At 48.7% G+C, this 23,754-nt stretch overlaps 11 protein-coding genes across 11 annotated transcripts; 5 read left to right on the forward strand and 6 right to left on the reverse strand.

The window, feature by feature from the left end:
- Positions 1-388: 388 nt before the first annotated feature.
- Positions 389-1,644, forward strand: N7509_002395 (uncharacterized protein; the record flags this gene model as incomplete). The annotated part of the gene is made up of 2 exons (XM_056627032.1): positions 389-1,329; positions 1,374-1,644. The coding sequence occupies 2 exons, from the start codon at positions 389-391 to the stop codon at positions 1,642-1,644; spliced, it is 1,212 nt and encodes a 403-aa protein (XP_056492827.1).
- A 1,379-nt stretch (positions 1,645-3,023) lies between these two features.
- N7509_002396 (alpha-L-arabinofuranosidase B) lies at positions 3,024-4,547 on the forward strand (the record flags this gene model as incomplete). Its single annotated transcript, XM_056627033.1, has 1 exon — positions 3,024-4,547. The coding sequence occupies one exon, from the start codon at positions 3,024-3,026 to the stop codon at positions 4,545-4,547; it is 1,524 nt and encodes a 507-aa protein (XP_056492828.1).
- Positions 4,548-4,707: 160 nt separating this feature from the next.
- Positions 4,708-6,471, reverse strand: N7509_002397 (cytochrome P450; the record flags this gene model as incomplete). The annotated part of the gene is made up of 5 exons (XM_056627034.1): positions 4,708-4,882; positions 4,937-5,103; positions 5,160-5,270; positions 5,334-6,196; positions 6,264-6,471. 5 exons carry the CDS (start codon positions 6,469-6,471, stop codon positions 4,708-4,710), a joined length of 1,524 nt encoding a protein of 507 aa, XP_056492829.1.
- A 457-nt stretch (positions 6,472-6,928) lies between these two features.
- N7509_002398 (uncharacterized protein) lies at positions 6,929-8,838 on the reverse strand (the record flags this gene model as incomplete). Its single annotated transcript, XM_056627035.1, has 4 exons — positions 6,929-8,148; positions 8,211-8,272; positions 8,396-8,624; positions 8,724-8,838. The coding sequence occupies 4 exons, from the start codon at positions 8,836-8,838 to the stop codon at positions 6,929-6,931; spliced, it is 1,626 nt and encodes a 541-aa protein (XP_056492830.1).
- Positions 8,839-9,472: 634 nt separating this feature from the next.
- Positions 9,473-11,040, reverse strand: N7509_002399 (caspase family protein; the record flags this gene model as incomplete). Its single annotated transcript, XM_056627036.1, has 5 exons — positions 9,473-9,498; positions 9,589-10,197; positions 10,267-10,641; positions 10,710-10,782; positions 10,870-11,040. The coding sequence occupies 5 exons, from the start codon at positions 11,038-11,040 to the stop codon at positions 9,473-9,475; spliced, it is 1,254 nt and encodes a 417-aa protein (XP_056492831.1).
- Positions 11,041-12,421: 1,381 nt separating this feature from the next.
- N7509_002400 (chaperonin-containing T-complex subunit CCT7) lies at positions 12,422-14,570 on the reverse strand (the record flags this gene model as incomplete). Its single annotated transcript, XM_056627037.1, has 6 exons — positions 12,422-12,528; positions 12,663-13,324; positions 13,387-13,759; positions 13,853-14,189; positions 14,275-14,441; positions 14,525-14,570. 6 exons carry the CDS (start codon positions 14,568-14,570, stop codon positions 12,422-12,424), a joined length of 1,692 nt encoding a protein of 563 aa, XP_056492832.1.
- A 473-nt stretch (positions 14,571-15,043) lies between these two features.
- N7509_002401 (putative histone acetyltransferase Spt10) lies at positions 15,044-15,499 on the reverse strand (the record flags this gene model as incomplete). Its single annotated transcript, XM_056627038.1, has 1 exon — positions 15,044-15,499. One exon carries the CDS (start codon positions 15,497-15,499, stop codon positions 15,044-15,046), a length of 456 nt encoding a protein of 151 aa, XP_056492833.1.
- Positions 15,500-15,556: 57 nt separating this feature from the next.
- Positions 15,557-16,797, reverse strand: N7509_002402 (uncharacterized protein; the record flags this gene model as incomplete). The annotated part of the gene is made up of 2 exons (XM_056627039.1): positions 15,557-16,234; positions 16,303-16,797. 2 exons carry the CDS (start codon positions 16,795-16,797, stop codon positions 15,557-15,559), a joined length of 1,173 nt encoding a protein of 390 aa, XP_056492834.1.
- A 731-nt stretch (positions 16,798-17,528) lies between these two features.
- N7509_002403 (lanthionine synthetase C family protein) lies at positions 17,529-19,314 on the forward strand (the record flags this gene model as incomplete). The annotated part of the gene is made up of 4 exons (XM_056627040.1): positions 17,529-17,715; positions 17,788-18,361; positions 18,421-18,434; positions 18,500-19,314. 4 exons carry the CDS (start codon positions 17,529-17,531, stop codon positions 19,312-19,314), a joined length of 1,590 nt encoding a protein of 529 aa, XP_056492835.1.
- Positions 19,315-20,536: 1,222 nt separating this feature from the next.
- N7509_002404 (uncharacterized protein) lies at positions 20,537-21,648 on the forward strand (the record flags this gene model as incomplete). The annotated part of the gene is made up of 3 exons (XM_056627041.1): positions 20,537-20,979; positions 21,124-21,511; positions 21,559-21,648. The coding sequence occupies 3 exons, from the start codon at positions 20,537-20,539 to the stop codon at positions 21,646-21,648; spliced, it is 921 nt and encodes a 306-aa protein (XP_056492836.1).
- Positions 21,649-22,810: 1,162 nt separating this feature from the next.
- N7509_002405 (uncharacterized protein) lies at positions 22,811-23,554 on the forward strand (the record flags this gene model as incomplete). Its single annotated transcript, XM_056627042.1, has 2 exons — positions 22,811-23,455; positions 23,495-23,554. The coding sequence occupies 2 exons, from the start codon at positions 22,811-22,813 to the stop codon at positions 23,552-23,554; spliced, it is 705 nt and encodes a 234-aa protein (XP_056492837.1).
- Positions 23,555-23,754: the final 200 nt, after the last annotated feature.

Here is a 23,754-nt window from a genome sequence, read left to right on the forward strand (position 1 = left end):
CCTTAAGGCTAGCATTTGAGAGAACCATTGGATGACACCCTGCAAGAAATACAGTATGTATATATGTTGGAAACAACAATCTGCAAGGTATAAGAGGCATCTGCTAGTAGTCTGTTAGAAATGTTGAAGTTTGTCAAACAAAATGAGCTCACGTGCACGCGCAACACGTGATGTCAACATATCACAAGTTCACCTACGGCAATCGCGGTCTTCCACGGTTTCATACTAGGCATGGTTGACTCAGTCATATTTGTGTCTTCTGGCAGGAGATGGACCCAATTTTGGAGATGATCCATCTTCAGGTTTTTACTGTCACTCACCCAAGAATCTCCCGTGTCCTGCAATAAGCTGTGTCCTAAACCAGCACCCTCAACCGTACTTCATCAACATGTCTGGAACCGCTTCAAGTCGGTCGACAATGTCTGTCATTCTGCACTCCTCAGGGCCACAGGCAAATTTCAAGAAAGGCCCCCACTGGTACCATGAAAGCCCGTTCTTGCCATACTGTTGGGAGGACCGTCAAGAGCCCGGAGCCCCTTCCCTGAAGCACACGGCCAGGCAAAAGGCACTCGAAGACCAGTCGGAATTGAGACTGGAAATGTTTGAAAATATCCCTGGCCTATTGCGCTGGAGCTATGGGAGTACTTGGGTCATTGGTAAGCTCTTGCTCAAGCCACAAATCTGCTTTAAACCCAAAGCTAATTGCAGCTCCAGCAAGAAGCAAACATTATTTATGTGGAAGATCCTGGCCGCATGTTATCCCCGCGAATTTCACACTGTCAGCTCATACTACTGTCTATGGACCAATCGACCAATGGAGCCCTTGAAGGGATATGTCGATATCATGAGCAGTGCAAATTGTGATTGGCGTGCGGTTCTCTCTCTTTCATCCGGTTATGCAACGGCGGAAGACCTCCTCGCAATCGGCAATATGAAAAATCTGGTGGCTCTAGAAATTTCCAGGACTCCATGGAAACTACACAAATACGCCCCAGATATCACACCTCGAGCCGCGAACGAATTGGAGAACGGCGTCATTCGCACCTGGGTTGATTTGGCAGAGTCAACCGGATCACTGCAGCATTTACGTGTCTTACGTCTTTATCACCAGGGTATGATAAAGCCCGCGGCACTGCATCTTTTATCAAAACTTCCAAATCTGCAACTCATCATTGTCTACCAATGCGAGTATTTTACTGAGGGCTTTCGTTGCGAAAAGAGACCATACACAGGCAAAATTGAGATGGAAGGATGGAATGCTCTCCGGCTTGATTGGGCTTTGAAGGATGCCACCGAGGATGGGCAAGCTCTACAGCATTTGGGTCCGTTGTTGGATGTTTACCGGGTACACTTAAGACACAACCCAATACCAGTAGTGCCGAAGATTCACCCAGCCCTCCTACCCTAGGGGCTGATGTGCCGATTATGGAATTTGGCCTACCGGCAATGGATCATAGCGACACGATGAAGATCGAGGTTCGTGCACAGTACTCGGCAAAATCAATTGGAATCCTCACCCGGGTGCCCAATTCGACCAGAAAGCGACAATTGCCGTTGCCAGCGGAGTCAAAAAAGAATGGGAAAAGGGCCATGAAAGACAGAGGTGCTAGAGACATGACGGATTTGCTGAAAGACTTCCTCTGATTTCTTTTTTTCTTTTTTGCATAGCGACTGGATTGGTCAAGTATAATCCTGGTTTCAGGGGGAATGGGCGCAATTGAGGTTCTACCAGTGGCAAAGCCCCAGGACTCATTTCATCTATTGCCAACTTCCCACTTTCTTTAATGAAGAATAAAAACGCTCGCGGGGCCCCGCCTCCGCATCGTTATTCTCATTCTATGGTAGGCGTGCGCGCTAAGTTCCTGCAGTAACTGTCATTACGCCACAATCCTACGCTGTCGATGGCCCTAGTCCTGGCCCAATAGTCGGAAAGCTTGCTTTCTTCAACTTGGTTACCAATTTCGGTTAATTGCTTTTACGGGGGGGCGTACATTCGGCAAAACCCCGGCGGCACAAGACGATCGGCCTTTCTGAGCCATAGGAATGGAGTTAATAACCCCTAGTCCTGTTTCACATGTCTTTAATACCCCATCTCATGCAGGATGCCTCCGGAGTGGCCGAGAAAAACTCCATTTGGCGAGCATCATCTCTTTCAAGCGATGGAATAATAAGGCCTCGTGATGCTTCATAATACACGATATTAAAGCAACGGAAGAGTGCTTTCCGTCGGCATTGAATCACATGGTCTCTTAGAGACGCGCATTCTTGTTTCCCCGCAACTAGAACGAATTTGTATACAAATTACCCCGCCCCTTTCACTAGCGTGGTGTGCCTGCTGGTTGTGGGCGCCGCTTATTGTCTGCAGATTACCATCGGCTCAACTAAACTCATGCCAGTCCCGTGTGGGGGATCATATTGTGCGTTGCCAGATGCCGGGGCGTCCACTAGGCCTCGAATATTGAATCAAATGGCAAAGGAATTACGAAGCATCGCCAGCTTTGAATGTAAAGCCTCATCTTGTCAGTATTCTTCCTCTGTACTGATGAATCCAAATTTTAGCCTTCTTGAAGATAGTTTACCTCAGAACCCAGTTAACCTATCCTAGTTTAGTACCTTTCCATCCGTGAGATCTTGAAGATGTTCCTGAACCTTATACTGAACCTTGGAAGCTAGCCGCATGGTACCAAACAGCCCAAGTGCCTTCGCTTAAATCTCAAATGTGATATCTTCGACATATTAACCGGGCCTTTCAAACCTTGAGCTCGCTTATGCTACTTGTATGGAGCGAAGATGGTGGTGACTCTCAGTTATTGGAGGGAAATCCTTACCCCTTTCGCAACAAGTGCCTCTCTCTCCACATAAAGAACGGACTTATGCGAGTGGAAGAGAACTATAAAAGGGAAACGAAAAATGATCAAAATATGCGTCAGATTCCTCTACCCCAGTAGCGACTTGAGCATCTCCTTGTCGGCTCTGAAACTCGCAGCCTTTATTCACTTTCTCGCGGCAATCGAGCAGTCAGCATGTTGTCCAAACCAAGCGTTGAACGCGCCAGTGCCCTTGCATTGCTAGGGCTTGTTGGTACTGCCTCCCTGGTATCTGCGGGTCCCTGTGATATCTACTCATCCGGAGGTACTCCCTGCATCGCCGCACACAGCACTACTCGCGCCTTGTATAGCTCCTACAGCAGTGCACTCTACCAGGTTCAACGTGGTTCTGATAGCACCACAAAGGACATTTCGCCTCTGTCTGCCGGCGGTGTTGCAAATGCTGCAGCTCAAGACACCTTCTGTGCCAATACGACATGCGTTATCACAATCATTTATGACCAGTCTGGCAAGGGAAACCACCTCACCCAAGCGCCACCCGGTGGATTCCAGGGACCAGAGTCCGACGGGTATGATAACTTGGCCGGTGCCATTGGTGCACCTGTTACTTTGAATGGTCAAAAGGCATATGGTGTCTTTGTCTCTCCCGGTACTGGCTATCGCAACAATGTCGCTACCGGCACAGCTACAGGTGACGCAGCGGAGGGCATGTACGCCGTCCTTGATGGGACTCACTACAATGACGGTTGCTGCTTCGACTACGGCAATGCTGAAACCTCCAGCACTGATACAGGAAATGGCCACATGGAGGCCATCTATTTTGGCGACAATACTGCCTGGGGCTATGGTACTGGTAGTGGACCTTGGTTTATGGCCGATCTCGAAAATGGCTTATTCTCCGGCTCCAGCTCCACGCTGAACTCTGCCGACCCGTCCATTTCATACCGTTTCTTTACTACAGCTTTGAAGGGTGGTGCAAACAAATGGGCCCTGCGTGGTGGTAACGCTGCGTCCGGCTCACTGTCGACATACTATAGTGGCGTACGTCCCACTGCGTCTGGTTACAACCCTATGAGCAAGGAGGGTGCCATTATCCTCGGTATTGGTGGTGACAACAGTGTTAGTGCCCAGGGAACTTTCTACGAAGGAGTGATGACTTCTGGCTATCCGTCAGACGCCACTGAAAACTCGGTGCAGGCCAACATTGTGGCGGCGAAATATGCTACTACTTCTCTTACCAGTGGCACAGCACTCACTGTCGGTAACTCGATTTCCCTGAGAGCCACTACAACTGGGTATACTACACGCTACATTGCCCACACTGGTTCCACCGTCAACACTCAGGTTGTCACATCATCAAGCACCACCGCATTGAAGCAGCAGGCTAGTTGGACAGTTCGGACTGGCCTGGGAAATAGCGCTTGCTTCTCATTCGAGTCTGTTGACACTCCTGGAAGCTACATTCGGCACTCTGGCTTCGCGCTTTTGGTTAACGCCAGTGATGGTACCAAGCTGTTTAATGAAGACGCGACCTTCTGCCCACAGAGTGGCCTCAGTGGCACGGGTAGTTCCCTTCGTTCTTGGAGCTATCCCACACGCTGGTTCCGTCATTATGAAAATGTTCTTTATATTGCGAGCAACGGCGGTGTTCACACGTTTGACTCTGCCACTTCGTTCAATGCTGATGTCAGCTGGGTCATTAGCACTGGATTTGCTTGAGGGCTTGTCGAAGTATGTATAGCGTAGGCGTATAATTAGTTATCTCAATATATTGGTTCGCATCTATCGAAACGTACGCATATGGACCCTTAATATTTTGTTCCACGTACTAGAAATAGCTTCAATCAAAGTAGCCATAAATTGCCCACGGCTGAGGTTGTTAATATGAAATTATCCCTGTAACCCTCGCTCTAACAGAAAATCTACCCTCGTATGGATACGGCAGTGCCATGTCTCTTCCTAATCGAATATTATCCTCCGTCGTATTGACAAGATCAACATCAAAGTTTCGGGCAAACATAGCCAAAGTCAGATACATCTCCGCATACGCAAGGCTTTAGTATAAAGTCAGCAGTGATCTGTGATATTTCCAAATAATGGGAACATACTTCATTCCAAGGCATTGTCGGCTTCCTTTATTAAAGGATACCATGTACTTCTTTAGGTTGGTTCCATCATTTGATGCCCTGATCCACCTTTCTGGGTCAAATTTTTCGGGTTCAGGGAAGATAGTCGGATCATGGTGGACGAAGTATATCGCTTGGCTAACGGGGGTCTGTCGCAATGAATAAGCTTCGTCTATATCATGTATTCCAAATATTTTTTACATACCCCTGCTGGAATTAGATGGTCTTTGTATACGAGATTTTCTGTTGGTGCGATCCGGGCTAAGCGGCCACTCAGGCCGTATGACAGTCGAAGTGCTTCTTGAATGACACCCCCCTGTCAAAGTCACGTTCAACGGATATCCTTTCCACATTTCTAAGGGGGAACAGCGTTACTTACTAGAAGAGGCAATTTCTCCAGTTGAGACCACCTCGGTTTACTACCAGGCGAAGGCATAACGATCTTCAATTCTCCACGCAGCTTCTCAAGCAGAGTCTGATTCTTTGCCAGGTAGAATGCCGCGATTGACAGGGTTCTTGCTGTTGTCTCAGTTCCAGCTCCGAATAAAACAGATGCTTCGTCTTCAAGTCGATTCACTGTTCTCTCCTCTTCCGGTACACTATCTGCCGTCAAAGCGTCAAATAAAGTCACTGGCCCTGTCGTCTTCTTTTCTGTACTTTGTAACGCCTCAGCTGCTCGCTGTCGAGTTTGAAGTCTAGTATCGACCAATTCTCCGATTGTACCGGAAAGAATGCCCCATTTCTTCATTGACTCCAATGGCAACCTTGACAGCAGATGTGCAAGCGGGGGAATAAACCGGTTGATATGGAAAAGAGTGAACAGGGAATCCAATGCTTCCATGTGATTATTCTTGAAATCAGGTGCGATGAGATACCCACGAGACTCGCCGTGACAATAATGCGTAATCATGTCTGCTGTGAGTGCTGCAAACACAGATGGGAGGCTCAAGACCGTTTCCTCGTGTAACGCTCTGTTAAAGCGTTCCTTCAACGTGTCGACCTTGTCCTGGATAACGCTTTCGAGATCAGTAACGGACTTCTTGGAGAAGAAGTTACTTAAAACTCCGCGTCGTTGTCGGTGTCTTTCATGGTCATTTGTCGATGCCATTGCACCGGGCGTCAGGAGAGCAACAGTGAATGCGGGGTCTTTTTGACGAATTCGCATTCCGCCGGCATATATCTCCTCGTAGAATGCGGGATCCTTAATGTGAACTTCACGTGGATTGATTCTGATAATAGGTCCTAGAATTGTTCGTTATCCACCTTTCCCTCTCTCCTTTTGTACAACACAGGGTGACACTTTACCTACCGTATTTTTGATGCATCTTTTCAATCTCCCACATATACATACCCTTTCTAACAACATCGTGGCAGAACTCGGGTAGATACGAGATAGCAGCGAGCTTAGGGCCTGGAATTTTAGAAAGTGGGTGGAAGAAAAGCCGGTAAGTGTAACGCGCGATGAAATACGCAACTACCCCTGCCAGGATCGTTGATATACTAGACACGTAAGCCATAGTGAACACCAAGAAAAGGCGATTGTGACAACCTGAAGTCAAAGGTTGAAATAGCGGTATTATCTCTTTAAAGAGATCCAAGAAGAAAAGCAGTGCATTTCTGCAGCGTTCCCCGAGCCGATCCTTCCCCTCACGCTAGCTTCGAACAAGGCAGCACGTCGAGGTCATAGCCAACGGTGTGCATTCCAGTCATTGTCATTGGTTGCTACCTATCAACCAACTAAAGAAGGCTCTAAACCAATCGCTTTTTCGATCAAGCTATCTCGTCTTATGTCAGATTATCGTGACTTTTCCCACTACGTCAATTAAATTTTTGATCACATTTTGACCAACAATATCTTCATATAACTAACTACTATGGACAACCTTGGAAGTCAGAAAGAATCTATTCACTATGACCCGACACAGCATCGAAAAATATACCCCCCTGAGAAAAAGAAGAAAGAAAAAGAAAACTTCACGTCTCCCCAGTAGGAGCATACCGACTCCACGTCCGCACCTTACGGCCCCAAATATAAAGCAAATACGGCACAGGCAAAAAGACAGTCGCAATACCCCCCAAAACAGTCAAAGTCCAGTGCGGGCCAAGTTTATTATACATGAGATCCGCAATAACAGCCATCACCCCGGCAGCGGTAAGACGAAACATCTGAAGAGACGCCAGGGCACTTCCAGGGTGATATTCATAGGCGGCCGCGACGTACTGGTACGCCGAGACAAAAACACAAACAACGCCAAACCCAAAGACCACTGAAGAAATAATCAGGGACCACATCGAAATATGCGGATACGCCGTCCATCCCATCCAGAATAGACCGATTGATATGGCCGGTGCTCCGAACATGGCCATGTAAAGATTTGACTCTGGTTCTGGGCGTGCGAGACCTCGGTCTCGGGCGTGGTAGATATCTCTTCGCGTATATTTCATGCTTAGCGGAACGGGTAAGGCGGATGCAAGCACGCCGACGAGGATTCCTAAAAAGCAGAGGCCGGTCCTTCCCTGATCAATGTGGTATACTTTTTCGAAGATTGAGACATAGCCCGCAGAAAAGGTGTAGAGAATGACGAAAATGACACCCAGGTAGCAACTGAAGATAGTAATGATCAGTTCCCCGACGTAGAACACGAATGGACGACCAAGAGCCAAAGCGATTCGTCGTGGGAAGTAAACCCGGTTGAATTCCATCGGGGCTCGGTAACGGTCATCCCCTGTGAGGCGTCGTAGCTGTTTTGCTTTCCAATTGAGACGGATGGGGCTGTAGGTTTCCTGTAGGAACAGGACAACCAGGAGAAGTAGAAAGCCACAAACAATCACCGTGACCCAGTCAACCCACTGCCAAGAGAGGAAGAGAGTTTGATTGATATAACCACCCGGCAGCGGACCAAAAGTAGGGCCGAGGAAGGTTATAATAACGAAATATGGAAAAGCGTAGACCCTCTCAATGATAGACCACAGATCGACCAGAGCGGCTGCCGCACAGACAAGTGGTGCAGATCCGAATAGTCCAGCGAGACCCCGACAAACGATGCGCTGGCCGACGTTTTGGGATAGGCCAGCCTCCATATCGAAAAGCATGAAACATGGTAAGCAAATAACGTATAATGGGCTGCGTCCTGCTAGCTCAGAAAGAGGGGCCGTCAACATACTCCCCATGCCTAGACCAATAAGGAAAACAGCTAGAGGAGACGATCACAATGGTTTCTTTTGTATCGTGATCTCAGCAAAAGATATGACTTACAGGTAGGCACAGTCTCAAGCTCGAAACTGGTATTGAAGAGTTTCCTCGTAGACGTGAGGGCACTGGCATCAATAGTCGACGACAAGAGAACGAGAGAGCCAAGAAACCCGAGTAAAGTGGTGCATAATGCCCGACAAACAAATGACCAGTTATGCGGACCCATGGGATCAGTATCACCTTCCTACGTGACGAGAATGATTTTCTTCTTTTCCATCTCCGACTCCCCATCAGTCGAAGATGTTCGACTCGGCCTCTCCCTCTCAATACCCGTAACCATCATATCCGTATTCCCACCCAGAGTATCGCGCGTATTGATCGTATAGGGATCCGTCTGAACACTCGGATCATAATCCGCGCGCTCGACATCTCCTTCGCGCTCCAGGTGTTCTCGGGTCGTATGTCGGGGCTCAAGGGCTGGCCCAGTGATGATGGTGCGATTGCCGTGTTGTCTTCATTTTTCCGCTGCCTCGCCGTCGTCAGGTTCTCGGTCTTCGGAGCCGAGTCCTTCTTCACCTTGGTACCAGTAGCGACGTTCGTGTGTACGAACATCTTCAGGTTGGTCGTGCTTGATCACGATCTGTTTCTCGAGCTGTTTGTAGATTCGGCGTTGTTCTAGGAACGACTGCATTGTGAATTGTCTGGACGGCCGAGGTATGTCAGGATAACTCAGTTGCCCCAGGTGACTTTGGGCCTCCTCTAGCCATACGAACTAGCCAGCCTGATCCACTAAAGACTCCATAGTGGCGCTACATGACTTATTATGATATTGTGCGAAGGTGGAGGCCTCGGGCTTTCATCGCCGGCACTCGGTTTCCTTTTCCGCCAATGGTGATATTGAGATGCCAAGCATGTCAAACATCACACAGCATCAAACGACAAATAAATAGGCGTACTATCGTCTCCATTTTGATCCGATGAGTATAAAATCATTCTAGGTGTGCAAGTGTTAGCATTCGGGGTATTCTCAAGGTAGGAAGTAGTAGTACACAGGCGTGGTCGTGCGGGACATGTTTTATCTACTAGTACGATGATGTCAGGAAGACTCATGGCTGTCGTCAGCAGCCGATTGAATATAAAATGTTCAGGTTGGAAATAAACGATAAACCACAGACCGTGCAACCGAGTCCTCCATACCAAGCAGCATTACACGGACACCAAGCAATGAATTACATACACAGTTCAATTCGTTACACGCAGAAAATCAGATATCATCGATGACTTGAGAGCTAAATTTTCCCTCGGGACGGCCGCGTTTCACGATTTCACATCACATAAAGGAGGTTTGTATCTGCAGTACAAGAGTCAGCGCAAATCCAGTCAAGGTATCCCAACAAAGGGGCGTAGAATAGAAGTGGGGCGGGGGTTAGTTGGTGCTTACCCAGAGGATGGCTGCAGCTCAGTTGCGGCTTTTGGGTATACTTGGAAGAAAGCTCGTCGCGAATGCTGTTCAGCAGCTGGACATAACTCTGCTGGGGGTTCTTGCGGAGAGCGGCGATGAAAGCCCACGACATGGCACCGGTGGCTTGGCCGGCAATCTGGGCATCCTGACTGGTCTGGTCGTCCTTACTTCCGGACCACATGATCACATCTGCGGGGCTAGTCTTGGTCTTGAGGTTGCGCTCGTACACGTCGTCACCCTTGGTGGCCTTCTTAATGAAGCCCATGGCAGTCGACATCATACCACCCATATCACCACGAGCGTACGCCGACACGACACCCAGCAGACCCTGGCCGGCTTCCTTGGCCAGATTGGGCTCCTTGAGGACACCAGAGGTAGAGTAGACGTAGGGCAGATCCATGGCAGAGCCGGAGTGGCAGGAATCGAAGATGGCTGTAAGGCGCACACCAGGGCGCAATGACTGGACCATAATGCGGTGCATCTCATCGTCGACGATATGGCCGGCAACTCGGAAGTCCACGGGATAAATCACTTCATCATATCCATCATCTTCGTCGCCGTCGAGATCTGGTGTCTGACCACCGTGACCTGGGAGGAAATGTTAGTTCTCGATCAAAGTCTCCCCAAGCCTGTCTCTTGTAAACGTAGTCAACTCACCGGAGTAGTGGAAGAAGAGTGAGTCATTAGGCTGCGCATCCTTCACCAGCCAGTGCATAGCGCGGAGAATGTTCGCCTTGGTCGGTTGGCTCATAGGGTTCTGCTGGTCATCCGTGAGGAGAACCATATCTTCACGGGCATATCCGAAGTTCTGGTTGAGGTATGTGGACATGTTCTTAACATCGTTGATACATCCTCGCAATTGGCCCTTCTGGCTGAAGTAGTTAATTCCGATCAACAATGCCTTTCTCTTGCCGGTACAGCGTGAGTATTGGAAGCTATAGCCCTGCGGGGCACCGTGTCCGAACGCCACCGGATTGGAGGGAGGAGCAGCTGGACGGCCACCACCACCACCACCTTGGGGATAGTTGTTTGCTATGAAATCGTATGTCAGCGCATGTCGGATAGGAGAATGGCGTGGCGTAATGGGGCAATATGCGAACCTGGAGGGCGACCCTGCTGGTACATCGGCTGGCCACTAGGTGGTTGTTGATATCCGGACGGAGGGGGACCCTGCTAGAATACGAGATCCATGTCAACGATTTGTGTTCCATCATAGTGCGATGCGATGCGAAACGCGTCTCCGTCGAGGTGCGAACGTACATTGTATCCATGCTGCGGGGCGGGCGAACCGTATTGTTGCGGCGGCTGAGACGAATGGCTATATCCGTAGGGGTTGGAGGGGGCGGGCGCCTGCTGGTGATAGGACTGGCCGGGGTAGCCACCACCACCACCGCCGCCGCCGCCATAGGAGGGCTGTTGCTGATGATGCATCGGACTGCGACAAAGAAAGGTCAGTGTCATGGAAAAGCCGGGGTCAACCGAGGAGAGAAAGCGATCGCGTACGGATACTGTTGCTGCGGGGGGGTAAGATTGCTGGGCGGGGGATAGCCTCCCTGGCCACCCTGGTATGGGGGGGGTAATAAGACATGTGAGGAAAGTTGTGAGAAGTGAGATGTGGGAAGAAGGTTCACAGTTCACAGGGCGAAAGAAGAGAGAGGTCCAAGTCGGGATTGTGGAGAAGGTCGATCCAAAGCAAAACAGAGCGGGAAAGACGGAGATGCCGCCAAGCCTCGTAAGATATGGCAGTAGTGGGAGTGGGAGTGGGAGTGGGAGTGGGAGTGGGAGTGGGAGTGGGAGTGGCAACAACAGAGTAGATGTAGAGGGGAAGAGAGTAATAGAAATATCTAGCAAGATCGAGAGAAAAAGAAAGAAAAATCCAGACTGCAGGAACGAGGGAAGTTCGGGTTAAAACGCGAACTGTGATTGACCAAAGAGATAGGAAGCTTACCTACTTTTGGATAATAACTACGAGAGTCGATCCCTGTAGGGCGCGGCGATCAGATTATCAATAGAAGAAGAACCAAAATACGGAAACAGGAATCGGGAATCAGGAAATAGAAGACAGGACACACCATCAGTTCGTGTCAGACTTTATATTCAAACAATGCCCAGCCATCGGCCGCTCCGAGAGGCCACCCCTGCAGCCCAAAAGCCCACACGCCAACGAACTGGGTGGATTGGGCTGACCCGAGAGAGGAATAGGCCGAGTGTCATGATTTGCATATTTCTCGGCCCCGGAAGTCGTGTTACACAGGGTTTAGAGGAGCATATGGGCCATCATCCCCGGTCACTGGTCCTATTGGCGTGGATAGTGGAGTTGGTTACCTGTACGAAATGAATAGCTGAAAAAATAAAATAACAAATCGATCAGACGCAAAAGCAAAAATATGTACTGTACTACTACTCCGTAGTACGGAGTACATAAATACTGACTGCGGGAATCTTAACAATGCACATCTGGTTCCATTAGATTCATCGCCTGCGGGCGATCTATCGACGATCTATTCAGGAATCGGAGAAGAAGCAAGAAGCCAATGCGAGTCCTATGTACCTTGGGAGAGACTAGTTATGTCAAAAGTTCAAAGTATGTCTACACCTTTTTTTCTATTCTCCCCATGCTTTCATATCGCACAGGCCCCTCTCCCTCTTCGTAACCATCCACAACACACACACTCAGAAAGTCAGCGCGCGTAGAGAGATGGCTCTTAGTTCACTTCCTCTTCCTCCCAGCAAGGCCCGTTTCATTAGAAGCCCGTGGTTCCTTTTTGCTGCAGTCTCGTAGACTTTCATCTTTCTCGTAGCATTAACTCGTTTATCGACGAGGCATTCCGCGGCCACGGCCCCGGAGCGCACGCTGTGCAGCACCGGGCGGCATACCGCGCTGGGGACCACTTCCAGGCTGGGCAGATTCCTCGTTCTCTGTTGGGTGAAGATTGCATTAGCCAGGTACAATGCGCAAAGAGGGGGGAGGCGAGGGGTAGAAAACGAAGCAAAAAGAAAAAAAGCAAGCAAAAAGTGAAAACATGAAGAGGGGGGATGGATAGATCACTTACTGATTGTCTCGTCGACACTGAGAATCAAGCATGCTGCTTCCACGGCCGCTTGGATCGCGTTGACCTTGACCAGACTGGGCTCCCACACGAAAGCGACCATGTTATCACGGACACCCTCGTTGTCGAAGTCAACACCGGCCCAAACATTGTTCTTACGGTGCTCCACGCGCAAGCGGTTCAGAATATCAGTCGCGTCGAAACCAGCGTTGTCGCAAAGCTGGCGGGGAATAACTTCCAGAGCCTTGGCAAACGCCTTGACCACGGCCTGCTGCTTGTGGGGGACATTGCGGTCGGCGTAGCCATGCAGGTGGCTTGACAGCTCCATCTCGGTGGCACCTCCACCAGCAACAATGGTGGTGTTGCGCAGAGCGCGCTTGACAATCATGATAGCGTCGTGCAGACTGCGCTCGACCTCAGCAATGAATTGCTCAGCACCACCACGCAGGATGAGAGTGCAAGTCTTAGCGGCAGGGCACTCGGAGAAGACGTTGAAACGCTCTCCACCAATCTGGCGCTCCTCGAAGGCGCCGCAGGTACCGAGGTGACGCTCCTGGATGTCGGTGCATGTCGACTGAGTGGCGGCAGCGGTGGCCTGGCAAACACGATCCATGTCGTCGGATGAGACACGGCCAGCACAGAAAATGTCACGGTCCGCGAAGTATCTAGATAAACATAGTGATTAGTACATCGAAGAGAAAGTCCCTTGATTCCAGTGGGTGCTTACTGTGTGGCAAGGTCACCAATGGGCAACTTGCTGAGAACAACCTTGGCCCCGGTGTTGTAGACAGCCTCCAGCTTGTTATAGATGATCCGCCATTCCGCATCGACAATAGCCTGGTACTCGGAGACTTGCTCCACGCGGACCTCCGCATTGTCCTTCTCGCTCTTCAATTCCAGCTCGACGTTCAGGCAAACGATCTTGGGGTTCGTGAAGTACTTGGGCTGCTGCTCGAAACCGGCGTAGGAGAAGGTCTTCTTAAAGGCGACACCGTTGACGAAAAGAGATTCCTGGAGACCACCGCCAGTCACCTTCTTCACACCGATCAATTTCTCGTTGAGATCGTCCTGGTCTAGAGTGAGAACCGCATCGACAACCACTAAATGTAGAAAATCATTCAATTAGCCATCCGAATGCCACACATCCAATTCCCCACAAATTCAGGGGATCCAGCGGGGCACCATATGCTCACTCTTTGTGAAGAACTCCTGATTCCGCTTGATAAGCTTGCTGTTCATGGCGGTTCCAGCTAGTCGCCGGAGAGTCTCAATCTTCTTTTCCTCGCTTCCTGCCGACTCGATCATCTCCACCGCAATCTCCTTGATCTTGTTGACCGCCATGGCACTGGCTCTCCGCAGACCCTTGATGATGGTCTGCGAGCTGACACCTTGCTCGACCAGGTCGCGGACCTCCTTGAGAATCTCACCAGCCAGGACAACGACGGAAGTTGTACCGTCACCGACTTCGGCATCTTGGGATCGGGCAATGTCCGTGAGGATACGGGCGGCGGGGTGGACAATATCCAGAAGCTATCAGGGGGGAAGACAATAAGTCAGCATCGTCAATTTTTGCTATCCAAGTTCCGTTGTAAGGTTGCACGAAAGGGATACAAACCTTCATCACAGTGGCTCCATCGTTTGTGATGGTCTGCTTGCCATTGCTGTCAACAAGCAGGAGGTCACCACCATAGGGGCCGAGAGTGCTCTTGACTGTGGACTGCACAGCAACGCAGGCGTTGATGTTGGAGATGATTTGACCCTTTCCTTGGGAAGCGTCGGTGCCTGTACATCCAAAGCGACAATGGTTAGCATGGCTCGTTGGAATCCCACTAAACTGCCGCGGGGGAAATGGGAAGAACACAGACCCTCCTTCAGCACGACGATGGTGGGCGTTTGGCCGGCGAAGGCCATTGTAAAATCGAGAGCGAAAGCGAGACCGTAGACCGTTTGGATTCGAATATAGGGATTAGAGGAGAAAGGAAGGTGGTCCTAAGTCGTTACGGGGGCTCGGAGGGGTTCGCTGATCTTCGACCGCCAAAATTTCCCAGAGCTTCTGTTCCCCTCAAAATGCCCCCCGAAGCCCCAAGGCGGTGACAGCACACCAACTGTACTATAGTACTGACCAGTGATAAGCACAGTCCTTTTACCTTGATTTACTCATACTCAGTGCAAAATTGAATTTTTTTCATTTGTAATTGTAATGTACCATGCTGATAAAAATCATAACCAAGCTGTACACAATGATTTTGGGTTGGCCCGACACTTCCACAAATACAGTCGTCACAGAATACAAAAAGGTGGTATCCAAGGGCCTCAAAACACAACGCCAGGGCGATACAAAATCATTTCAAAATGAAACAAGTAAAAAAAGCAGGAATTCCAGCTTAAGTAAAGTCGTAATTTCCTTCCGACGGACTGCCATACTCGAACTTAGCGAGCAGCTCCGCATCATGTTGCAAGTCATGGGAAGGTGGATTCATCAACCCAAGCACCTCCTGTCGAAAAGGGTCGGAGCCGTCGTCAACCATCATTTGATAGGCATTATTGGCCGTATGGTAACGCATTAAATCATCGAAATTGGAAATGTTCATATGTGGGACCGGGGCAAATCCACCGGCCATCGCATGCTGCTGTTGCTGCTGCTGCTGTTGGTGGTGATGGTGAGGATGTTGCTGATGTTGCTGATGTTGTTGCTGCTGCTGTTGTTGTTGTTGTTGTTGTTGTTGTTGTTGTTGTTGTTGTTGTTGTTGTTGCTGCTGCTGCTGCTGCTGCTGCTGGCGTTGAGCTTGCTGCTGAAGCATGATTTGAGGATCAAGGGGCATTTGGTTGAAGTTCGCCATGGGATGTACCGCCCAGGAACAGTCGCAGGGGGTTGAGGATTCATGAAAGGATTGTGGCTAGGGGGACTCGTCTGGAGCTTCATCCATCTCCTGTGTAATTTCAATCGCCTGCTTTGAGTGATCAACCTCCATACTGTGATCGGGCACATCTGATGCCTCGACTGAAGGAGACGAATCCTCCTCTTTAGTGCCAGGGATTGGTGGCAGTTTGAGTGTCTCTTTGCATTGCGGACAGTCTCGAATCACTCTGTTGACGGTCTCCTTAATCCTAACCCAGTGAAATTTGATGGCAATGGCTGCGGTGGTCTTGTTGATTCCAGCATGCTGCTTCAAATGGACCTCCTGCGCAATCTCATACTGCTGCTGTGGGTCTGATACCACTTCCTTATCTTTGAGCATGAGTCTTTCAGGTTCGCCATCCTCGCCACCCGTGAGCTTGTAATGAGTGGCCGCACTACGGAGTCGGCTTTTTTCGGCTCGATCAGCACCACGAGGATACTTTGAATGCTTGAGATAGTAGCGAATCTTCTCAAACCGATCCTGTGAAACGGAGTCCTCGCCATCAAGACTAAGCGTGCGGCCATAGATAATTGCGTCGACATACTCGCCGGGTTGTGACTTTAGTTGACCTCCACCGGGGACTCTGCCGATCCGCTTGAAGCCCAGCGAGTCCCACAGGCGACAAGATGCAACGTTAGACTCGTAAACCAAATTGAAAACAGCATATGTGTATCCCTGTCAGAAATATAAGCCAAATGCCCAATGTGGAATGTAGATAACAAGATATTCGCCCAGACACCTACCAATCGAGGAGACCATTCCAGGTATGACTCGCCCATTAGTCGACCAACACCCTTGTTTCGAGCAGCATCCGTCACGATGAAGGTACCGTTGCATACATGGCTACTCCTACCGGGGTAATTGGGACGAATGTGAAAGCCACCGAGGCAAATCTTAGTCCAATTGGCACCGGCCCGGTCCATAGAGTGCGTCTGCTCGGCGCTCTCAATATCACCGAGCAGCATCACCACACCAAAACTAGAAAACCAATACCGGCCAAATTGGGCCAATGGAATCGGCTCGGACATGGCATAAGTATCTCCCTTTTCAATTTCCTTGTTGAATTGATCAGAGAGATACTTCAGTAACGGCCGGGGTACATCGTCTGCGGAGGCGAAGGGCACCAGGGTCGCCACCGTCACCCGGTCACGAAGGGTGACTTGTCTCGGAGCCAACGCAGGATACTCCGGCTCAGGGCCTGTTGGCACGACTTCTGCATCTGCTTGAACTTCAGACATGTTGAGATGGATTGGAGGCGTTGGTCACGGGACTGTTTTCCATATTAGTCGATCTGGGGGTGTTGATTCATTATTCTACGCCGAAATCGCAGGGAGAGGACAATGAGGGTCGTAGAATCGCCACATCAGGTGAATGAACAGAATTGCAACGATATTGCACCACCAGCTCAGCAACAGGGGGAAGGCACTGACATTCTGTACAGCTTCTAGAAGCCGTTTTGGCACTTCGAGGACCGCGTGGGTATTCTGGAGTCCGGAATGGCTGCAACGCAAGTTGTCGAAGCCGTCGTCCTTGCTGACTCATGAGTCACCTGACTATAGTTTTTGCCTTAATGCCTTGGCGCCTTCTTCCTCAGGCGCCAATACATCCTGTGCCTAATCCAAGACAGGTAATGATCGTCCATCGCTGCCCATCGCTGCCCCACCATTTACTTTTTACACTCTGCAGGCTGGGAATTCGATCTACTAGCATCCCACTGGTCTTAGTGGAGCTGAATTCGACACCGACATTTGCTCATTGATTCCACTCTCAAGCGAGCCTGCAGAATATGACGCATCTCTTGGCCCGAGGCTTCCAAGCAAACATGAAGGAGGGGTTCGGCCTGGTCTGTGACTCCAGGATCGGAGCTAGTACCGATCCCCCTTCCCCAGCGAACGCGATTTCGAGCACGCCACGCAAACACATCCATCGTCATCAGTGCATTGAGGTTACGGTCCCTATAGTATCCATCATGGGAGACGCAGGCCCACCGCAGTACTATGAAAACACTCTGGTTCCTCTCCCTATCAATGCGGAAACACTAGCTAAGTCTTTCCGGGAGTTACGCGATGCTGTTTATATCGGTTCCGAGTTGGTTCACGCCAACGAGATGCTGCCGGAGAAATGGTCCGTAGGAGGCATGTTTAAACATTTTCCAGGTACAGTCAATAGTCCACTCTAATTCGGCACAATCCTACCAAATAAACGGCTAACCTTGTACCTACGAGCAGGTGTCGCCCTTGCATTCCTGCGCCTTGACTACCAATCTTCCGTACTAGCAGATGCTGGTAAGCCTTCGCCAGATTATCGCGGCTTCGCCTTGCAACGGATCCCGTCAGGTTTCCCCGATTGTCCTCTCCGGCCGTCTCGCCTATCCCCAGCTGGATCTTTCTCTCCCATAGCTGCTGCTACTTTGCATATTCTGTCCAAGGTGGCACAGGCCAACTGGCAGTCTGATTCCAATCCCAGCTTGGCTCAGGAGGATATCAACTTTCTATACGATGCCGCAAATCTAGCGCTGCAAAATGAGCACCTTGTTCCCCATGACGATCGAAAGATGGGAGGAGACGAGATGCTGTATGGCAGAGCAGGCCTACTCTGGGTCCTACTAAACATTCGACGTCATGAATTTGATGAAAGTACTCAGAAGGCTCTTTCTCCGGTTTTCGATACTATTCCCCGTTTGGTTGATGTAATCATCCATGCTGGTCGGCAAGGCGCGAAGGAATATATCCAAGAGCATGGAGAGACGGATGCGCATCCATTGATGTACCCTTGGATGGAAGGTCGCTATTGCTTCGGAGCGTGAGTCAAGCTTTGATCGATTAATCCAACGAGTTTCAGCGCTAACACCTTGAATTTAGGGCTCACGGAATTAGTTAGTATTTCACTTGAACAAATACGCCTCTACTAGAACCGACTAACCATTTATCATCATCACAGCTGGAATATTGACTATAGTTCTTTCATCCAAGCCCGAAGAGCTCGAAAAGCACCTTCCCATAATTGGGTCCACCATCACAGCACTTTGTAAGCTCAGCAATGCCACGAACGGACACCTTCCAATGGCACTTCCTCCAATGAGCTTTGGCCAAACCTCTGAATTTGTTCAGCTCTGCCACGGCAGCCCCGGGACTCTCATTTTACTCTCTGCGGCCTTGAAAAACGGCCCGCTAACTCGGGACCATTGGTGCCCAGACTGGGACCATTGGTGCCCAGACTGGGACCAGACCATCTATCTGGGCACCCAGCGTATTTGGGAAGAGGGAATTCTATCCAAGGGAGGTAGTTTATGCCACGGCATTTCTGGAAATGCATGGCCGTGGCTTATGTTGCATGGCGTCTTTGAATATCATTCAAGCGATATCAACGAAGCCAGATCCACATATACCCAACGAACTGGAATCTCATCTCCACTAGCCTCGGATTTCAGCAAAGAACTCACGCCAGACTTCTTCCTTTCCAAAGCCCTCGCTTTCATGCTCCATTCTCGTGAAACTCGCCCGTACAACACTGCATCCGCAAGTGCGGACAAAGAGTACCGTATGCCCGACGACCCTTACTCTTTATATGAAGGTCTTGCGGGCAACATCTGCGCATGGGCTGAAACTTCTGCTGTGCTCCAGGCGAAACTTCGCAAGATGGAACTGAGCGCCAAGGGTATTTCTTATGAAGATGATCGTGTTTTCCAGCAAGCCATGCATAGTCAGTTGGGATTCCCCCTTATTGGCGGGAATGGGGCTGTTGGTATTCTTTGAAAGGTCAAATGTTCATAACTATATGGAATCCCGTTGGGGAAAATTTAGGTATTTCGGCTCTTCATGGAAACCAGACCCTTCACTAGTAAACTCTCCGTAAAGATTTTGGCAGTGCCCAGGTGTGATGCCTCGAGTAAGGAAATTTCCAGTGTTCTAGTCCATTTACACTGCCACTATCCGCTGACCGGAATAATCCGGTTTATAATTGTCAGAATGGGGTCTTATCCAGTCATCATAATCAGTTTATAGCTCCTAGTATAAGGCTGAGTCGATGTCTTAAAATAAGAGCCATTTACCGTTCCATGCTAGTAGACATTACCTCGCTAGGCATCAACAACTTAAACAGTAGGAACACTTGAAATGTCCACACAATTTACATGTTTCCTGGGAGAGACTGTTATTGAGCTCACCACAGCCACACTAATAGAGTATTCCCGTCAACTTCAAAAAGCACCACATGCTAGTATTAATTTTATACACTTACACAAACCCAGACCCCATTAGAGGACATAGAATCGCGTTGTATTGATAACAGTAACCCCGTGCGACGAAAGTTGAATATAAATTGAAACTGCATGATCCTTCAAGAAGAATCAGTAACTTTTCTTGGTTCTTCTTCTGAACAGTTATCTTTTTTAAAGTTCATTTCCCAGTGGTAGACTCTTTACCTTTGGGCGCAGCTGCAGAGCTTGGGTTTGAGCAGAAACTCCCTTGGTAGGAGACAGGTTTTTCCAACTGAGCGGGGTAAGTACGTTGGTACTAGTATGCATGGATGCCCGATCATCGATCCTATGATGGTCCAAATTTTCCAGAGATTGCCAGAGACCGATAGCAATTACAACCATTTCTGTCTTTAATCAAATCTAGACCTTCTAAACTCAATAAAAATATTAAGGCCACTTTCGTATGTAGTAGATGCATCCTGTGATTTAATTTCATTTTCATCATTTATCAGTTCAGAAATACCTACTATGTTCACCAACAGCGAACTACGGACCCCTGTCGCGGTTGTAAATTTTGTAATTTAATTTCCTGGAAAGCTCATTCGCAGTTGCTATGGATGTCCAATTTATGCCCAGGCCTCGCTCTCAAAAGAGCCTCTTACAACTTACCTTAATTCACTAACTTCCTTTCCACAAACTTTCCAAAAATTATTTGCTAAAGCTTCTGCCTACCTATCTATCCCGCTGGATCTTCTTACGTGGAGCTATCATACTAGATCATGGCTGATCCTCTCACGATAGTTGGCGGGATTGCATCATTCGCTCAGTTATTAAGTCTTGTTGTCAAAACGACTGAAGTCGTGTTCACGTTCTGTCACTCCGTGCGAGATGCACCTAAAGAACTTAAACGAATCCATGAAAAGCTCACATGTCTCAACTTGGCTTTGAAGAATATTGAAGCCCAACTTACTGAGGTTTATGAATTCGAGATTCTTCCTCCAGATCTGTGCTATGTCTTACATAACTCCATCGATTCTGTTCGCAAGGAAGTCATAACGTTATATAGCAAGTTTGATATAGCTTTAGACTTCGAGTCTCCATCCAATCCCTTGCGAGTACGACTCAAATGGGCTCTTCTCGAGCGACACCTAGTGAGTGACACAGTCGACCGGCTACGGGATTCAGAGGGCACACTCACTTGTGCCTTACAGCTTCTGAATGTGTAAGTAATTGCCCTATGAAATCTATCTCTGGGTTTCTAATGTTACAATTTGTGAAGACGATTATCCCTTATCATATACTCGTCTCAAAAATCATCCAATCGCACTGGCATCGAGAATTCGTTTCGGCGAGATACAATCTCCAGACCACGTCTATCGAGAGGTCAACTCCAGAACACTGTTTTGGATGTCGACTCCTGGCTCCGGAAATTTGGATTCTTTGGCTCCATCTCACAGATCATAGAGCCAGGCAATGGTCAATGGGAGTCTCGGATTTGCATGGGATTTAAGCCTCCAAACTGGATATACACCAAGTCTATCACTTTCGATCTAATATTCGCAAATACTGGCATTCCTGGAAAGGGACTTAGTATTCTTCCTGGGCAAATACGGCTTCAAAACCAAGTTTCGCTAAATTCGCCTCTTATGATGGCCTGCGCCCAGGGTGATGTTAGATTGATCAGGCAATGTCTAAATGATGGGAGTGGACAAGTCGGAGATAGAGCCAGCTGCTGCGGCAAAACTCCTCTGTTGGTAAGATTAAAGTTACTTATCACTTGTATTCAAATCCAATATCTTAGATTGCTCTCGAAGGAAAGCACTTGAACGCTGTTACCTACCTCCTAGAGTCTGGTGCAGACCCAAATATAGGAGACGACAATCAAATGTAGGACTCGCAGTACTATCTATTTGAACCAAATCTCTGAATTAATTACTCTCATTTGAGTCTTCCCGTTTTTGCTCTAATGGGCATGTCATCGGATAAGACAAGGGTTTTTCCGCAGCTGCCTCCGCGATGGGATGTATGGATTCAGGTCTTACGGCTTCTTGTGAAACACGGAGCTTCCATTCATGAAGTTGTTCGCGAAAAAACCCTTAGTATGCTCAACATCAACCACGCATCGGGAGACGAGCAAATTCTAGATTTCTTCAGGATCCTGTTATCAGAAGGCTACACGTATTGGGAAACGGCTGACCGGTTCGGATGGTCTGCAGCTCTTTACCGCTTTGAGGACCAGAGGCCATGCTTTACACGCTCTGGAGTTCCTTACAAAAAACGGTGTCGATATGAGCAGAATAATGAATGACGGTAAATCACCACTTCACGTCTCTGCCGAAGTTGTCGACGACGTGAAAGCCCTGGAATATCTTTGGAATATTGGATGCTCAGCCGACATTAACAAGCAAGATAAATGGGGCTGGACCCCATTGCATTATAGTGTCGCCTGTGCATTCATAAGGCCAGGCCCAAATTCAATGCAAAAAATCCGCTTCCTTTTACGCAAAGGGGCGGATATCAGCTTGAAAGGCAGGCGCCAAGGTCTTTTTTGGGGGGGACAGAATGCCTAGTGATGACTTCACTCCTGGCGAGCTATGTCAAGTGATAGATCTCTCTTTATATTCCAAACTTCTGGAGGAAGTCAAAGCCATAGGAAAAGCTCGCCAGGCATAAAAGTGAAATAGTCACTAATACCACTCGTCGTATCGGTTTGAAGATTAATTGAGCTTTGGGTCAAAATAAACCATTTCAATTTTCACAAATTTCCGATTATATCAAGATAGATTCGGTGTTTGGGACTTGGAAGTATTCGGGTTTTGACGCTTTTGACAAAACCCGGATTGGTAACGGATCTTGCCGGCAGGGTGGTCTCGGAGTTTACGAGGGGCCGAACTATGAATTCGTTCTTCGAGATGAGAAATAGCTCTTGTTTCTTTGTAAAGCTTCCATGGCTCCTTTCTATTATTTAAGATATCTCTAGATCACTCAAAAATGTACTGCCAAATACAAATACCGCCAGTCAATTTTTACTTTGATGAACAACTTTTCAAAAGATGCCGCTCCTTGAGATCATACAGCTTGATTCGAATTCGCTTCTCCGTGATGATGCATCGATTTCAAATCCGGATGAGAATATCCAGAAGCTGGTCCGAGCCATTGAACAGGTGAATCCTCCTGTCGATTTCGTTCTTGGCACCCACCATCAAGACAAGAACGCTATTCAAATCACATTCGAACACCGCGGCAGCGCAAAATCTACCACCAGTGAGCGTAGTCTGGGACCTGGTTCACTTTCGGAAGTCATTTCTGGGTTTTATGATGCACCCTTCCGAAGTTTCCGTGTCAACCTTGATAATTCTGTGTTCGGACCAGCTGGATTTGCTACGGCGAACGCAGTAGAGTTCGTCCTATCTTATTTTCCAACCTCCAGCTTCAATGCAGAATTTCAAAAGAAAATTGAAGACGATTTTATAAGGTTTGATGAGATATACAGTCCGGCTACGACGGGAGACCAGGGCTTGGTATATGGTTGGCTGGAAGGGGAGCAGCCTCTTGAGGATGTCGATGGAGGATCCGCGAAGTGTTTTTTTGTCATGAGAGGATGGAATAGCATGGACGGTTTTGAAGCCTCGATCAAGACTGAAGCCTATAAAGAAGCCATACCTTTACTACTTGGCTGGAACGCTCCGTTCAAGATGGTAAGTCATTTTCCTTTCTCTACGTCAGTATGCTAATAGTCCAGTGGCATGTGGAGCGTCAATCGTGAGATCCCTGCACGAGAATTACTTTATCTATAAGCTGGATTTGCTACTCGTGCTAGCTTCTATTTTGGCCCCCCTCCGAGTCTTGACTATGGACGAAAGCTCAATATCATCATCGGCTTGTCGCTTGACGGGTGCCATGGTCACTATATTAAGAATAATGTATTCAATAGATTCAGAAATAACTACGGCCACAGATGCGGTGAATTCAAAGCGATATCATGATAAAGCCTTGT

Source organism: Penicillium cosmopolitanum (genome assembly GCF_028827165.1).
Source record: "Penicillium cosmopolitanum strain IBT 29677 chromosome Unknown utg000004l:1.0-4361866.0:1.0-4365735.0, whole genome shotgun sequence".
In the NCBI taxonomy this organism is placed as follows: Eukaryota; Fungi; Ascomycota; class Eurotiomycetes; order Eurotiales; family Aspergillaceae; genus Penicillium; species Penicillium cosmopolitanum.